At 34.0% G+C, this 17,377-nt stretch overlaps 1 protein-coding gene across 1 annotated transcript in view; it reads right to left on the bottom strand.

Annotated features, from left to right (window-relative positions):
* The window catches only part of LOC111048840, a 59,823-nt gene extending 44,327 nt beyond the window's left edge, over positions 1 to 15,496 (bottom strand). Inside the window, exon 1 of the mRNA XM_039422984.1 lies at positions 14,420 to 15,496. Coding sequence (XP_039278918.1) covers positions 14,420 to 14,441 — 22 coding nt within the window. The 5' untranslated portion in view covers positions 14,442 to 15,496. The remainder of the gene's footprint in view (positions 1 to 14,419) is intronic.
* Positions 15,497 to 17,377: the final 1,881 nt, after the last annotated feature.

Genomic DNA, 17,377 nt, shown 5'->3' on the forward strand with positions numbered 1-17,377 from the left:
TTCTATTTCTATAAAAGTAGCCCTATACAGAAAAGAGATAAAAAAGTGAATAAACTGTATGGTCAGTGTGGTTACTCTATCACATTTTTACTACACGTGACGTCACGCTGGCGTTCCCCCCACCACTTCGAATCTTACACCTGTGAGTGATCAACCTTCTGTCTACTAACGTTGGCATACGAGATGTTTGTACAAGATGTACTCAGATGTCAAATGATTATTTGCGTATGGCATATTTCGGTTTATTCCACATTTGACATTTTTGACTTTGACTTTCTCTGTAATTTGAATTTCCATTAGCGACGATTAAAGATTGGAGTTGTGCTTGCAGATTTCAAATTGAATTGAACTAAATAGATATTTATATTGAATTTTTTTGCGTAACAGCATGTCTTATGGTATCCTTCACTGGGCTGGAAGTAGTCATGCTTCTGGTGTTCCTTTTCTCCAGATAAAAGTTGTGAGGATAATGTGGGGGCCACATTCAGGGAACATTGTAAACCGTTATTTGTTTTTCTTGGTATACTAGTAGTTCTGTGAACAGTAGACCTCACGCAGTTTTCTCATCCACAAGTAACTGATGTCACCTGTTTGAAATGTTAACAAACTCAGTTCACGTTTGAATTTGTATTCCATATGATATAATTCATCCAGTTCCGTAATAATCTTCCCATCTGATGAAAATTAATTTCACACAATAAAAAATATTATTATTTCTTCATCATTATTTAGTTCATTTGATTATTTTTAATCACCTATTAGATTAGCTTTTTCAAATGTGAGAAATCGAAAAACCTTAAAGATGCATACCTCTTTAAGGTCTTAGATTGAAACTATAGACCTTATAGAAATAGACACGGCTTCTCCAGACATCTGTGTAATTCACTTGTCAGCTGATTGATTATGAATAATTTTAGTAGTTCTGTGAACAGTAGACCTCACGCAGTATTCTCATCCACAAGTACCTGATTGAAACTATAGAACTTTTGGAAATACAGCAATAGACTGGCTTCTCCACACATCTGTGTAATCACTTGTCAGCTGATTTATGATGTATAATTCTATAGTCTGATTTTTACTTTAATATTGGCGAAGGAGGCTCCTTTTCCTTTTATATTATCCTTGAAATTCAAAATTTCCAAAAACCATGTATATACGTCGACGCGCAATTTAAAAAGGAACATACCTGTTAAATTTCATAAAAATCTATTACCGCGTTCCGCCGTAAATGCGCAACATTAAAACATATAAACATTTAAACAAATGTTTATAAATGTAGAAATGCCAAACCGTCGACTTCAATCTTAGACCTCACTTCACTCGGTCAATTATTATATTGTCGTATGTCATGTCTGATACACCAAATATCAAAGAAGTCCAAGGATAATGCATTAACCTCGGAATGTGAAAATGTGACATGTCCTCGGAATTTGAAAATTATTTCAATAGCATTGTGACATACATTTTTTAGACATCAAACATCTTACATGTGACCTTACTGGTCCACAATTCAGCCTTGGAAGATCTCGACCAGTCCATCACGTTGTGAAAGGCCGCAAGGACTTTTTTTGAAATTTTGGCGACTATCAGGGAGCACACGGCTGAATTACAGTCGTCAAATCTTACATGACTGTCGCAACACACAGAATTGATAATGATGCATTAATATTGTATTTCGGACAGAAAAAGAGACAACTTTTTTCCTTTTCTAGTCAATCAAGAGACTTTTTTAGAGTGAAAAGAGACAGACAAGTGTGGGAAGACAGGTCAGGGTGGCTCCAACCTTAAAAGTGTTTCCATTTGGATTGCGTGACTTTTGCAACATTCTGTATTTCCTTGTTTTGTAATTTGTATTGCTTGTATTTCCCTTGTGTTATTGACATGTTTGTCATAAGGGTTTGAGAATATTGGGACACATTCGAAGTAATTGAACATATTTCGAAGTGTCCCAAGGACTTTTTTGAAATTTGGAGAATCAAAATCCAACACTGAACTGTACTAACTTGCTATCCTTGTCTATCATCCAACGAAACGGATGGCGCTATCTCTTTCTCGCTTTGCTCTGTTGCCAGATCGTCTTTTAACAATGTACAATTACTAATGACTTAACAAAATATATTTTATCTTAATTATGAAAATTCATTATGAAATTATTGAGAAAAAAATGTATTGCTTGATTGATTATTTCAAACGAGAATGGAAGTTAATATTACATCAATAGAACTGTATCAGCTACCGTCTATAGAAGGCATTGACAAGACTGAGGATCGGCAACCTTGTTCTATCTTTCTTCACTACCATCTTCCCATTCACAAATATCATTATCTCAAATTGAAATAAATCGTCAACAAATACTCAATTCACCATTTTCAATTACATGTACCATGGTGAGTGCCACGTTATAATGGCAGTGGAGAAAGATAGGAGAACAGAGTTTCCGATCCTCGATTTTGTCAATGCCTTTTATAGAAGGTAGCTGATACAGGTTTATTGGTGTAATATTAAGGCTCAACTCTCACTTACGCGACTCAGGTCGAGAAGAGACTAGACTCTACAGTCGAGAGCTTGTGTTTCGAAATGGGTGAAGTCGTGGAGACTAGAATCGACTGGTCTGAGTGTCACCATTTGTAACACATGCTCTCGACTAGGGTCGAGTCTCTTCTCGACCTGAGTCGTGTAAGTGAGAGTTGAGCCGAACTGTTCATTCTAGTTTAAAATAATTAATTATATTCTATTAATCAAGAATCTATATAATAAGAGAGAGTAGGGTTGTGTTTGTTCGTGTGTTCGTTTGTTCGCATCAAAACATGTCAACTTGTGGATTGCATACCGGAAAAACGGGAATGATTTAGATCTCCAAATTTTGAACATAGATTCTAAAAATATCAATCTCGTGCACCTGGAAGCCCAAATTTCAATTTTCCTTCTAGATTTTTCAGAATTAGTGTTCAAACTTCATTAATCTATACTTATAAAATTCTTATCTCACTGACTCACTGACTCACTGATCACGATTTCTGGAAAACTACTGGATGGATTGCAACAAAACTTGGAATATAAACGTCCTTAAAACTTCCTTAAACGTCTTAGGTGCTCACTAAGTAATCTTTTGGCGATATTTCAACTCTAAGGGTGGTTTTTAAGGGTCTTTTAGCATGTATATTCTTCTTCTCCCAATCTCTCTAAAGGCTTTTTCGAATAGTCAAGCTTGTTAGAGATATCTTGAAATACGTTAATCCGAACTATTTTAAAGATGATTTCAAATTTGTCTCTGAAGGTAGGAGGATAGATGCTTCACATACTAGAACCGGAGAAAGTACTTTAAGGATACCCAATCATCGAACTACTATTTTCACAAAATCCTTCTTAGTCAGTGCCTGTCGTGCGTGGAATGCACTTCCTGTTTCTATCAGGTCCATCGAGAGCCGAGCGAGCTTCATCCTGACTTTAAAAAAACATCTTTTGGAACAAATGACTGAAACTGTCCGGCCCTAGAACGATCATATAACAACCATCCCCCACCCATCCCACAAATACAACCTTTAAACCTGTTATAGAACGAATTATATATATATATATATATATATATATATATTATATAAACTCATGTTATTTCAATTATCCACTGCATACTGCTGTATATTACTGAAAGTTGATTGCCCTGATCTACTTTCGGCCTACTTCATTTTATTAATCAATTATTTGATCTTATCTACCTATATAATTATTTTACTTTATAAATTTTCTGTTTTTTTTTCTCTTAAATATTCATATTGATTAAAACTTTCACAATATTTCCATTAATAAATAAATCCTTAGTTTAAATAATGAAATTAACGTTTTGGTAGAGAGTTAGTGGGGAGGATATTTTTAATATTCTTTCCGAAGATGGACATTGATATGTCCAAACCTCCGCCAATTTATGTAGATGCATAACAATATAATTATTATCTATAGTTATTATATTACAAATTGCTTTTCATATCATATACAGTTCAACAATTATTTTCTTAGTCTATATCATGTAAATTCATCTATAATTTTGCTGTATTGTTAGCTATTGTATATAAGTGTATAAGACAGTATATATTGTAATCTACATAAATAAAGTACTCAATCAATCAATCAATCTCCTTATTATAATAGAAATGTCCATATCATAATATGTTATTATAGATCTATAATCTAGAGAGAGTACCTCTTCGAAACAGTTGTTAACTGGCAACTTAATTAATAATTTTGACAGGTTGGCATTAAGTTGAGATGACTTCATTAGGTTGGCACCAAGTTGAAGAACTAATCAAAATGCATTTATCGAGAACAAATTGATTGGGCACTGCTGCTTCAATCAGAGCTATTCCTGGGAGTATAGATAGTTATTATTTTTCATAAAACAAACTTTTATGACGGGAGTTGCTTCTATCAAGTGATCCTATTCTATCAAGACTAATTAAATTTTGTTTGTATATCCGATCGCGATATCTGCTTAAAAAATTTCGATGAAATTTTAATAATTCAGTATGATATATGGAGGGTATTTTCAAAACTTTAGAAGTGTCCGTTGGGGAATCTGTTTGCAAAGCATGAGGAAATTCGGCCAAAATTTAACTTGGGCGGAAGAAAGGGGTTATTTATTAAAACGGCCAAATAGCTGTTGAAGTAGCTGTTAATACCATTGCTAATCAAACACTGTCATTATAACGTGGACCCCACTATATAACAGGTGGATTGTGTATTTGATAAAGTACCTTATAATTATTTCAATTTGAGATGATGAGATTTGGGTGACTTTATTTCTTGTGACAACACCAATCGATTTACCCAGTATCGTTTCCGTAGCGAAGAACGGGTGCCCCACTACTGTAAGATAAATGTCCCTAGTTTGTCAACACTTTGAATTAACGTGCGAGCCACGTGTTAAAGCAACAGAAGACGTGTTGAGTCATCAAAATCATCATCATAATCATCATCAGGCCACCGCGCTATCTATCGGTTGCCATCAATAATCAACGTCCAACAATGGCATTCAAACAGACCTATCGATTCCCACCAACCACTCACAGTAACACTATGGTCAGGTCCACGTTATAATGGCAGTGTTTGATAAGCAATGGTATAATATTTATATCCTTGTCTATCATTCAACAAAGCTGATAACGCTATCTCTTTCTCGCTTTGCTCTGTTGCCAGATCATCTTTTAACAATGCATAATTTATATAATCAATTAAAAAAATATTTCATCTTAATTATGAAATTATTGAAAAATATCATTTCTTGCTCGATAAAATATAATTGATCATTGACCGAGCGAAGTGAGGTCTAAGATTCAAGTCGACGGTTTGTCATTTCTCTTAATGTTTGATAATTTTAAAATGTTTGAATGTTCGAATGTTGAACTGTTTATATGTTGCGCATTTACGGTGAAACGCGGTAATAGATTTTCATGAAATTTGACCGGTATGTTCCTTTTTTAATTTCGCGTCGACGTATATACAAAGTTTTGAATTTTGCATTTCAAGGATAACATAAAAGGAAAAAGGAGCCTCCCTCATACGCCAATATTGGAGTTAAAATCAGACTATATAATTATTCAACATAAATCAGCTGATAAGTGATTACACAGATGTGTGGAGAAGCCAGTCTATTGCTGTATTTCCATATTTAAGGTCTATAATTTCAATCAGGTACTTGTGGATGAAAAAACTGCGTGAGGTCTACTGTTCACAGAACTACTAGTTTAAAACGAGAATGAAAAGTTAATATTACATCAATAAACCTGTATCAGCTACCGTCTATGGAAGGAATTGACAAGACAGAGGATCGGCAATGTTGTTCTCCTATCTTCCTCCTATCTCTCACAATAGTCAGGTTCACATTATAAAGGCAGTGAGGAAAGATAGGAGAACAGCGTTGTCGAATCTCTGCCTTGCCACTGCCTTCTATAGAGGATAACTGATATCAGTAAATATATCAGTGATGTATGTACACTGTCTATGATACAACAGAAACAAACTATTCTATAGTGAGGTCCACGTTATAATAGCAGTGGAGAAAGATAGGAGTACAGCATTGTCGAATCTCTGCCTTGCCACTGCTTTCTATAGAGGATAGCTGATACCGGTCGGTACATCTAATGTGATGTTTGAACCAATCAATTATGTTTCATTCATCAAGAAAATATAATTTCCAATGAATAAATAAAGGGGTTTTCCTATCTTTCTCCTCTGGACCTCACTATAAAGTCTTAGACTAGAGCAAAGTCCACTCACTATTGCAAGGTCCACGTTATAATATCAGTACTTGACGTTTTTGATGTATTCAGTCATTGGGTTTATTATACTTGTCTATCATTCGACAAAGCAGATAGCGCCATCCTTTTCTATAGATGGAAATTACTGAGATATTTCAATTATTCAAATGCCAATTAATAAATAATAATTATTAAACGAAAATTCAATTAAATTCACCCCGAAGACTTCTGCTACTGCGAATATTGACAACTGGGTAAACAGCAGGATAGAAATTCGATGAGCGCTACTATTCAAAAATTATTTGTCAGACCGGGAATCGAACCGAGTACCTCCTAATTGCCGGTCAGGAATTCTTACCCTTACACCAAACTGACAATCTCTGGATAGGTGCGCTCATTTTATACGAAGCCATAACGGCCAGCCAGTCTACAGATGGAAATTACTGAGATATTGCAATTATTCAAATGCTAATGAATTAATTATTGTTATTAAACGAAAATCCAATTAAATTCTGTAATTCACCCCGAATCCAGAGATTTGAATAATTGCAATATTTCAGTAATTTCCATCTGTGGACTTGCTGGCCGCTATGGCTTCGTATAAAATGAGCGCACCTATCCAGAGATTGTCAGTTTGGTGTAAGGGTAAGCATTCCTGAGAAAACAAGAATGAAGAGTTGATATTACATCAATAGACCTGTATAACCTACCGTCTATAGAAAGCATTGACAAGACAGAGGATCGGCAACGTTGTTCTCCTATCTTTCTTCATTGCTATTACTAGTAGTTCTGTGAACAGTAGACCTCACGCATTATTCTCATCCACAAGTACCTGATTGAAAACTATAATAGACCTTATGGAAATACAGCAATAGACTGGCTTCTCCACACATCTGTGTAATCACTTGTCAGCTGATTTATGATGAATAATTCTATAGTCTGATTTTTACTCTAATATTGGCGTATGAAGGAGGCTCCTTTTTCCTTTTATATTATCCTTGAAATGCAAAATTTCCAAAAACCTTGTATATACGTCGACGCGCAATTAAAAAAGGAACATACCCTACCTGTCAAATTTCATGAAAATCTATTACCGCGTTTCGCAACATATAAACATTTCAACATTCAAACATTTTAACATTTAAACATTGAGAGAAATGCCAAATCGTCGACTTGAATCTTAGACCTCACTTCGCTCGGTCAATAACGTGAACCTCACTGTAGAGAATGAACAATTCACTACATATGACTGTTTATGATTGGTCCTAAGGAAAGAACAATCCCTGCCACCCTGTAGCTCCTAGCTTTTATCATCGGTGGGTTTTTAGGTTACGGTACTTACTTACCTTGAGGTTGGACAGTTTGGGTACGAAAAGCAATCGATACACTCCTCGGCAAAGAATCAAACTTAAAGGCCTTCCTATCATTTCAAAGCCCGGCCATATATCTGTGTATATCTGTGTATACACCACTCTACATGCACAATATGACTAGGTCAATACTACGAGCCTCAATACGCTTTGCGCTATATGCCATTCTATCAATCCATCACTCGTTTATTCTCCATCTATGTAGCTCTGACAATTAAGTGGAGTAAATTCATGGATTTAGTCACTGCATGATTCATAAAACATATTTCATGAGTATGTCATGAAGAGAGCAACTGGGTGACACCATAAATAAGCATCACTATAGTTTCATTTCATTTCATTTATTTTTCGTCACATTACATCAATTTTTGAGTAACACTCATTTGACTGGTGACATGTCAATACTAGAACAAAACTAAAACACTTATTGACATGGGCTGCTTTTAAAAATTAATAAAACAAAATGAATCTTATAGCACCCTTTATTCTTTAAAAAACATTAAAACTAGTTTCTTCTATAAAAAACTAGTTGTTCAACTATTTTAATGTTTTTTAAAGAATAAAGGGTGCTATAAGATTCATTTTGTTTTATTAGAACAAAATTATATTTAAAAGACTTAGTTCTAACTTCTTGAAAGTAAAATGAATAAATACACTCTATGATTATCTCATCAAATTCACATGGAAATGAAAGTCACAAAAAGTTGAGTTACACTCTACAGCCCCTTTTCACAAATTAAAGCCCATTTTCACAAATAATCACATATAGTGAGGTCCACGTTATAATGGCGGTGTTTGATTAGCAATGGTATTGCCATCCTTGTCTTTCATTCAACAGAGCGGATAAAGCTATTCCTTTCTTGCTCTCGATTTGCTCTGTTGCCAGATCGTTTTTTAACAATATGATCAAATAACAATATGTAGACGCTTCTATTATGAGAGAAGCTTCTATATCAAGTGAGAAGAAAAATTGCAAATTTAAAATTGTTTAAATGATCTAATAGCACCAGATCTATATAAATATATGCCAACATTACAAATAAATAATTCAGTTTAGTCTTAAACAATATGTAGGAATATAATTAATTGAATAATAAAAATAATTAAAATAATATAATTATAATTAAAATAATATAATTATAATTATATATACAAATAAATTATAAATTATAATTATAATTAAAAAATTATAATTATAATTTTAATTTTATTTATAATTAAATTATAAATTATAATTTATTTTTATTTTAATTTTTTTTATTTAAATATTAAATAATTTTAAATATTTCATCTTGATTATGAAAATTCATTATAAATCATTGAAAAATATAATTTATTGCTTGATAAAATATAATTGATTATTTAAACAAGAGTAAACAGTTAATATTAAGTCAATAAGACTGCATTAGTTATCGTCTATAGAAGGCATTGACAAGACAGAGGATCGGCAACGTTGTTCTCTTATCTTTCTCCACTGCCATTATAACGTGGACCTCACTATAGTGGCTTTATATATAGTGAGATTCAATTTAAATAGTCAACATATTGTTTGAATAAGAAAACATAGATTTTTGTGTGTATGCTTAGTTGCTTATTGCTATAAAGTCATTGGAAAAAAATTCCTTGCCTAATAAAATATTATTTATTATATAAACGAGAATGAACATTTATTATTACATCAATAAAATTGTATCAGCTACCGTCTATAGAAGGCATTCACAAGACAGAGGATCAGCAACGATGTTCTCGTATAATTCTCCATATAATGTGAACCTCACTATAACTTGATTGTTCTTTCAAAATAAACAGTTGAATGTATTGTTCAAAGTGAGGGATTAGCTACGAAACTAATCAAAAATGATGATCAATTCAAATATGTAAAAAATATATTAAAAACTACTTTCAAATTCTTGTACCTTATAAATTGTGAGAATGTATAAAATGTTATTGGAAAAATGTATCATGTAGGTACGGTATTTCTTAGTAGGTACCTAGTTCACTTCATGATAGACCTTTCTTCACCTCTGTTATATAATAATTCCATAACAGTTGGAATGTATAAAACTATTTTTAGACTTCATTTTTACCTATTTATACTTTCTCATTCAGTAACTTACTCAATTTTTAGCCCATACTTTTTTTAAAAATTACAATATGGTTGCATGAAAGATAACAATGGGAAATGAGGAAGAAAATCAAAGCTTGAAAGAACAAACTCTAAAAATGATTCTTTTTTTAGATTTAATACCTAAAGTGAGAAGAAAAATTGCAAATTTAAAATTATTGTTTAAATGATCTATCTAATAGCACCAGATCTATATAAATATAAGTCAACATTACAAATAAATAATAGGCTGATCATAAAAGAGGAAATTTACTAAGGATCCTGAACAATTTGTAATATTAGATATTTACCCGTCTAGGACTGATTGATTGTGATCTTCGTCCATTTTAATCAAATATAATATAACAGTGTTTTTACAATGAAGTGTTTATAGTTTTTATTCATCTTCATCAATATAGTGACCCAAATATAATAGAAGGAGTTATACAGGTAATGGAAAACAGAGGTTCAAATTAATTGTTTTGCAATAAATCAAGTACAATAAAGCACTTGTGTGTTTAAATATTGTTATTTGACCTGTATAAGAAAGGAACCTGGCAAACTTTTGCAATTTATATATACCTATCTGTAAGAAAATTATCAAATCTGATTGCGGTTCTTACAAAATAGTAAAAATCCTATTCACAATGTTATATAAAGTATATTCAATTCAATTTCAATATTAACAAATAACTATTGAGAATATAAACTGAAATTTAGCTAATAGTAATTTAATGGTTAGCAAATAACTGAATTATACTAGGTGCACCGCGAAGCCATGTCTGTACTTAAAGGAAACCGTGTGTCTAAAAAGTTTGGAAACCACTGCTCTATGCTCAAATATCATGTAGGTTGCATTTTATGTTATTTGAAATTCCTTTTCAAATTAATCTTCAGTAGTGATGAAAGTAAAGTTCAGGTTCTTTAGAAGTTCAAAGTAACAAGGAATCTTGATAATAAATTTTCCAAAATCAATCTGCGAACTTTACTTTTGTCTACAAAAGACCTTTACTTCTGTGTTTTTTCTTGCAGACCTCATTTTAAAGAATAGAGATTGCTGACGGCTCCTGCTATTTATACAGTATATTAGATTCAGCAATCTTCGTTTTCAAAAATAGACAAATGTATGAGGAGGACCAGAATTAAGTTTGTTTTTCGGTAATTCTTCAAAATTATATTTTTAATATGTGAATATTTCCTTTTTTAGTTATAATGATGTGAAATATTTCTTCTATCTTTAGTTTTGAAGCATCTAAATTTGAAAATCAACTTTGTGAAAATACTTGAGGACTGAAAATTTTGTGAATTGAAGAACTACAAGACTTAACCTATTTCTAACACTAAATTTGGGAGAGGAATAGCACAAGATTACCTTATTTTTCCTCTCCCTATCATTTCCATAATGTACTTATTGTATGAATGAATCCTATACTATTAAACGAGCAACTTCTGTTTATATGTTTATATGTTTATATGTTTATATGTTTATATGTTTATATGTTTATATGTTTGTATTTCACCGTATCTCGAAAACGGCTCTAACGATTCTCACGAAATTCAGAGCATAGTAGGTTTATAATATAAAGATTCGATTGCACTAGGTCTCATCCCTGGGAAAACTCGCTGGAGGACATTAAAAGGACAATTATTATTCATCCTTGGAAAAACAGATGATAATATTTTATCTTGTCGTCTGTTGGTGATGGAAGTGAGTGAGCGAGTTCATGTGTGTGGGACTGTGTCAAAATTATGACTCAGCTGTTGAACTTTTGTAATCATTCAATCAGGTACTTAGTGCCGGTTGCAAAAAAGCCGGGTTATTTTCAATCATGATTAATTCCAATAGATCCATCTTTTTTAGATGGTCTTCTCTGATTTGGTTCACGTGAAGTTAATCAGGATTAAAATTTAACCGGCTTATTTTGTGCAATTGGGCCTTCCTGAGGGAAATTTATGCATTCCTCTGGGAATTAATCTCAATTTATTGTGATTAGATGGAACATTCATGTATCAATGTTATTATAATTTCTTTTTTCGCAATACATTTTTTATGCTTTTGTACTCCAGAGCGAAGCTCGGTCCCCGATATTAAATGAATAAAACCATGTGAGTCACCCCCATAGTCGAGTGGATCAGATGCTGGCTTTATGATTCAGAGGCCCGGGTTCAAATCCCGGCCCGGGCAAAATATTTATCTCGGGTCACTCCCGTGTTTCGGATGGACACGTAAATGCGTCGGTCCCGGCTGCCTGGAAAGCAGTCGTTAGGTCATGTCAGAGGCCCTGAAATTGATCAGTTGCGACCTGAAAACTCTGACACCAGACCTGAGCCAGCCAGGTCACTCGATATTATTATTATTATTATTATTATTATTATTATTATATTATTATTATTATTATATTATTATTATTATTATTATTACCCCCATAATACAAAAGAAGTTTTGTTTACCCACCTCATAGACAGCCTGCTAGAGATTGGCTCGTTTTATATGGGAATGAAAATATTCAATTCAATTCCATCTCACTTAAGAGAAATTGAAGACTTGAAGGAGTTCAAAAAAACACTCAGGAAATTCCATCTCACTTAAGAGAAATTGAAGACTTGAAGGAGTTCAAAAAAACACTCAGGAAATTCCTTATTGTATTGTCTTACAGATTAGCAGATTTCCTTGTAGGTTGATGTTTGATTAATGTGGTAGGTTATGTGGAATCTGTTGTGTTTGATAGATGAAGGATATTAGTAATATATTAGATTACAATTTGACGTGTCATATACTGCGGGAGCGCTGCTTTCTTTGATGCAGTTTCATATGACGAACAAGTAAAGTACATAAAAATTAAAATTAATTGTACCTATATCAGTTGAAACAAGTGCTTATTAATTTTACTCATCTTTATCGATAGTCAACCAAATGATAAAAGGTGTAAATAGATCACAGAGGTTCAATTTATATATGAATAGAATATGTTGAAATGTATATTCTGACAATGCAGAAACTCTTTACATGTTCTAATTAATATTGTAAACGAATGAAAATGCAAATAAATAAATAATTTGAATTTGAATTTCAAGTTAATTGTTTTGCAATAAATCAAGTACAATACAACTCTTGTGTTTTGATATTGTTTTAACTGTTTTTATGAGTTTTGCTGAGGGTGATGCCCACATGAGCTCTAGGCTTGTGCGTGGATAATGATGTGGATGATAGTAAGAGATGATTGAATGGGATAGGTACATTGATGATATTTATAGAAAATTCTGCAAGTTTGTAGTAAACCTATTATACTAAAGGGTACATTTATGTCGGTATAATGCATTACTCGAGCCGTTTAGCCACCCTGGATTTGCGAATTGAGCTGTTAGGGTTGGAAACGTTGGGGGTTTAGTTTACAAAGGTTCGTTGTACTCAACTTGTTTGGCATGCCTTGATGTAATAAATTCTAACCGTAGCTCACACTGTATTTTACTGCAGTGACACAATGACCGACTAGTGATATTCACTTTAAACTTTCAGTACTGTTTGGATTCGAAGCATTGATATGTTTCATAAGGATTGCTGACAGAATATCAAAGTGCAACTCACTGTAAGCCGAGCATTCACTTTTAGGACTTGATTTTTTCACATTCATATACACTAGTAGTTCTGTGAACAGTTAGTAGACCTCACGCAGTTTTCTTATCCACAAGTATCTGATGTCACCTGTTCTAGTTGATTCAGTTGAATCACAATTCATAGTTGAATCATAATTTACTCTTAAAAACTGTTATTTGTTTTCTCCATGATCAAAAACTCACTTATGTTAATAAACTCAGTTCACGTTTGAATTTGTATCCCATATGATAATTCATCCAGTTCCGTGATAATCTTTCCATCTGATAAAAATATTTCTCAACTATTTTTCAATCAAAAAAATTAAAATTTCTTCAGTATTATTTAGTTCAATTAATCATTCTTTACTTTATTTTCAATCACATATTAAATTTGTTTTTCAAATGTGAGAATATTGATACTGAGAGGGCACGCATCAAAAAAATTTTGAAACCCTACCTTATATAGAAATTAACACGGCCCTATTTCGGGCCCACAGGCATCTGTGTAATGCATGCAATGAATAATACACTTGTCAGCTGATTGATTATAAATAATTCTATAGTCTGATTGACCCTATCTTCAAAGTAGATGATATATATAGTGATATCAGAGTATGGAGGAATTCCTTTTCTTCTCATATTATCCTTAAAATGCAAAATTTCAAAACACCTTGTGTATATGCATCGACGCGCAGTTGAAAAGGGAATATTCCTGCCAAATCTCATCATTGAATTCTATGAATGCGTTTAGCCGTAATCGCGTTACATACAGACAGGCAAAAGAAAATCCCAGTTAAAACATAGAACTCACTACGTTTGGTCAATAAATTCAATCTATGTTACTATTACCATTTAATAGGTGATTTGTCCAAATCGGAGTATCTAGTCACATATTATATTTCAACTGTCAGCTGCGCTGAATTTTGAATCTCCAAATTTTGTAAAATTATCCTGAATTCGAGAAAGGAATAGTAGTTAAGGATTATGTTCTCCTCCCATTCATTTCAATAATGATGAGTGTGCTTTTAAAAATGTAAAAAACAAAAACAGACAAGCCAAGTTTTGTTTTAAAAACAAATGATGGTTTTACACACACGTACCTGTATCCAAGCAAATTCCCATAGTCCGCCAGGGTTTGGCTGATAGGTTGACGGGGGGCGGGGAACACTGCAAGCCTAACCGGGGTCACCCGCCTTCTGGCCACACATCGCCTAACCACGGTTAACTGACCGAGATCAAACTAACCGTCAACAGGTTTTTATAATAGTGTCACCGACTGATCCACGTTCACGATCAGACAAACACTGAAATTCAATGTTCAACAGACCGGCGAACGAAGAGCTAACGGCTGATTGGTAGACCTACAGTGTCTGTTTGTAACTAACCGAAGATTAACTGACCTACGATCAGACTAGCACTGAAAATCCACGTTCAACAGACGAAAAATGACGAACTAACGGCTGATTGGTACAGTGTGTGTTTGTAACTAACAGATGATTAACTGAACGACCGACTAACAAAAACTGTTGTGAGAACGATGTCAAGGCGAATAGTGTCACCAACTTTCAACTGATTAAGGATCAGAAAACAAAAATTATCACAGAGAACGAACTAATGATTAACAACGGCACTGACTTTAATCCACGGTTAACCATAGATCAACTATTACCATTCTTCTCTCTATGGTTAAACTGACCTAGGATCAGTTATCACGAAAAACCCTCAGTATGAAAAAATCATGTGTTGTGTCGTGAGCAGTGAGTCATCCAATGGCCTTATGCAGATACTCGGTTTAAACGGAGTAATGTCAGCTGTTCGTTTAAACCCCGTATGAAACACAGTATGATAAATACAACCATATTCACTAGTAAACTTGATTTAGCGTTAAACGTAGTGTTAGCATAATATGGCCCTAGGTAACGCGGTCAACAGACTGTTGTAAGGTAGACTGAGACTCAACTAAAACTATGAAATTGATCATGTACGACCTGATAACTCTGACACAAGACCTGAGCCAGCTAGGTCACTCGGCATTGTTATCAAACTATAAAACGTGCCACACAATATATTGAACAAATTAGACAAATACTAATTAAAACGGGGGAGACGCATGTTCAAGATGGACGGACGATGGAACGCGATATAATGTGACGAGCCATCTCTCACAACAGACACTGACCGACGCTGTTTGGTTTGACACTGTCCTTGATGTGCTACAAGACTACGAGGACACCGACGCCCCCCCCCCTTTAGGGGGTAGACCCGCTTTTATAGGGGGGTGACCCCCCATTTTAGGGGTAGGGGGAGGGTCATTGTGGACAGTTAGTCGCCAGGCGACGCGTGTTCTATACGCGCAAACTCGGCGCGTCGCGACGTTTCTTGTGTTTGTGGTCTTGTGTTCACTTCAAACTGACAGCACTTGTTGAGTGTGGTAACATTGATTTCGGTGTAATTGGAATGATGACAGGTCAGTGAGAATTTCACCATACCATTACAATTAGAATAGAATAGAAAATAATTATTATTAAACGAGAATCCAAATTAATTGCTGTAAATCACACCTAAGACTTCTGCTACCGCAAATATCGACAACAGGGTAAAGAGCTAGAGGGAAATTTGAATGCTTACCCTTACTTCCTGACCGGCAATTGGGAGGTACCGGGTTCGATTCCCGGGCTGACAAATAATTTTTGAATAGTGGCTCTCTTCGAATTTGCATCTAGCTGTTTACCCTGTTGTCAATATTTGCAGTAACAGAAGTCTTCGGGGTGATTTACAGCAATTAATTTGGATTTTCGTTTAATAACAATTATTAATTCATGAGCATTTTAATAAATGCAATATCTCAGTAATTTCCATCTGTAGAATAGAAAACATCATTGGCCATTAAGTAAAAAGTTTACAATAGACTTTGTCGTTTCTAAAATATGTGAGGACTCAAAAGGAATATTATATGATACCCCATGCAGTGTTTGTGGAGATTTTGCTATACTCGTATAGAGTGTCCCACCAAAGGCATAACTGCCAAAGATCATGGATTCTGCATGAAATTTGCGACAAAAACTGTTGAGTAAATTTTATTATATGGACCTTAGTTTTCGAGATATTTTTGAAAAACGTCAATAAATAGAAAACTATCAGTCGAAATCTAATTCTGAGGATATGATTGGGAAGAGAAAGAAATTTCCAATAGGATTCATTATTGTTTGCTGTTTGTTTGTTTGTTTGAGCATTCAAACTGTTTGAAATTTGGCTTTGATCTTGACAAATGTACACTTTTTAAATTTGAGCGCTCATAAAAAGTTAAAAAACGTCAAACAAAAGAACAAATAATACGAATCTTATAGAAAATATAGAACACTTTTCAGTGTTGTATTTATGCAAATGAAAGAAAAAAATAATATGTGAATGAAATCAATTTTTAACTATGCACTAGATGAATTTTTGGATCAATTCTGGATGAGATAGAAGAATATTATTTATACAATTTTTAAAAGTGCAATCGAGGATGTATTCCCCATTCGGAATTTCCCCAAATTTCGTTTTTCCGAAAATCGGAAAGGATTCACTCAATAAAGACAGAGAGTTCCGAATTATTTAACTCTATTCGAAATTTTATTATCTAAGAAAGAGGCAAGACCCGAGACCTTTATAGGGACCAAGATGTAGTATGCGAGTTCAAGTGTAGAAGGATCAGATGGGCTGAGCATGTTTTGAGAAGAAAAGAGGACAGCGATCTCAATCAAGTGTTGAAAAGCAATCCGGAAGGACGACGACCGAAAGGAAGACCACGTCGGAAATGGTGGAGTCAAGTGAAGGCCGATATGGAGAGAATTGGAGCAACCGAGGAGGACGCGGAGAATCGAGAGTGATGGAGGGGCCATGGCAGTCAGTAAGTGAGTAAGTAAGTAAGAAAAATCTGGTGTGGCGCACTCACACAACTTTCCTTGCCGTTATGAAAATTGATCACCTGACGCTAGTGTTCACGCGCATCTCAAGTCTACTATTCAAAGATCCAAGCCAGCTGGTGACAGGACAATAACGCTGGAGACACACGA

Source organism: Nilaparvata lugens, chromosome 3 (assembly GCF_014356525.2).
Source record: "Nilaparvata lugens isolate BPH chromosome 3, ASM1435652v1, whole genome shotgun sequence".
In the NCBI taxonomy this organism is placed as follows: domain Eukaryota; kingdom Metazoa; phylum Arthropoda; class Insecta; order Hemiptera; family Delphacidae; genus Nilaparvata; species Nilaparvata lugens.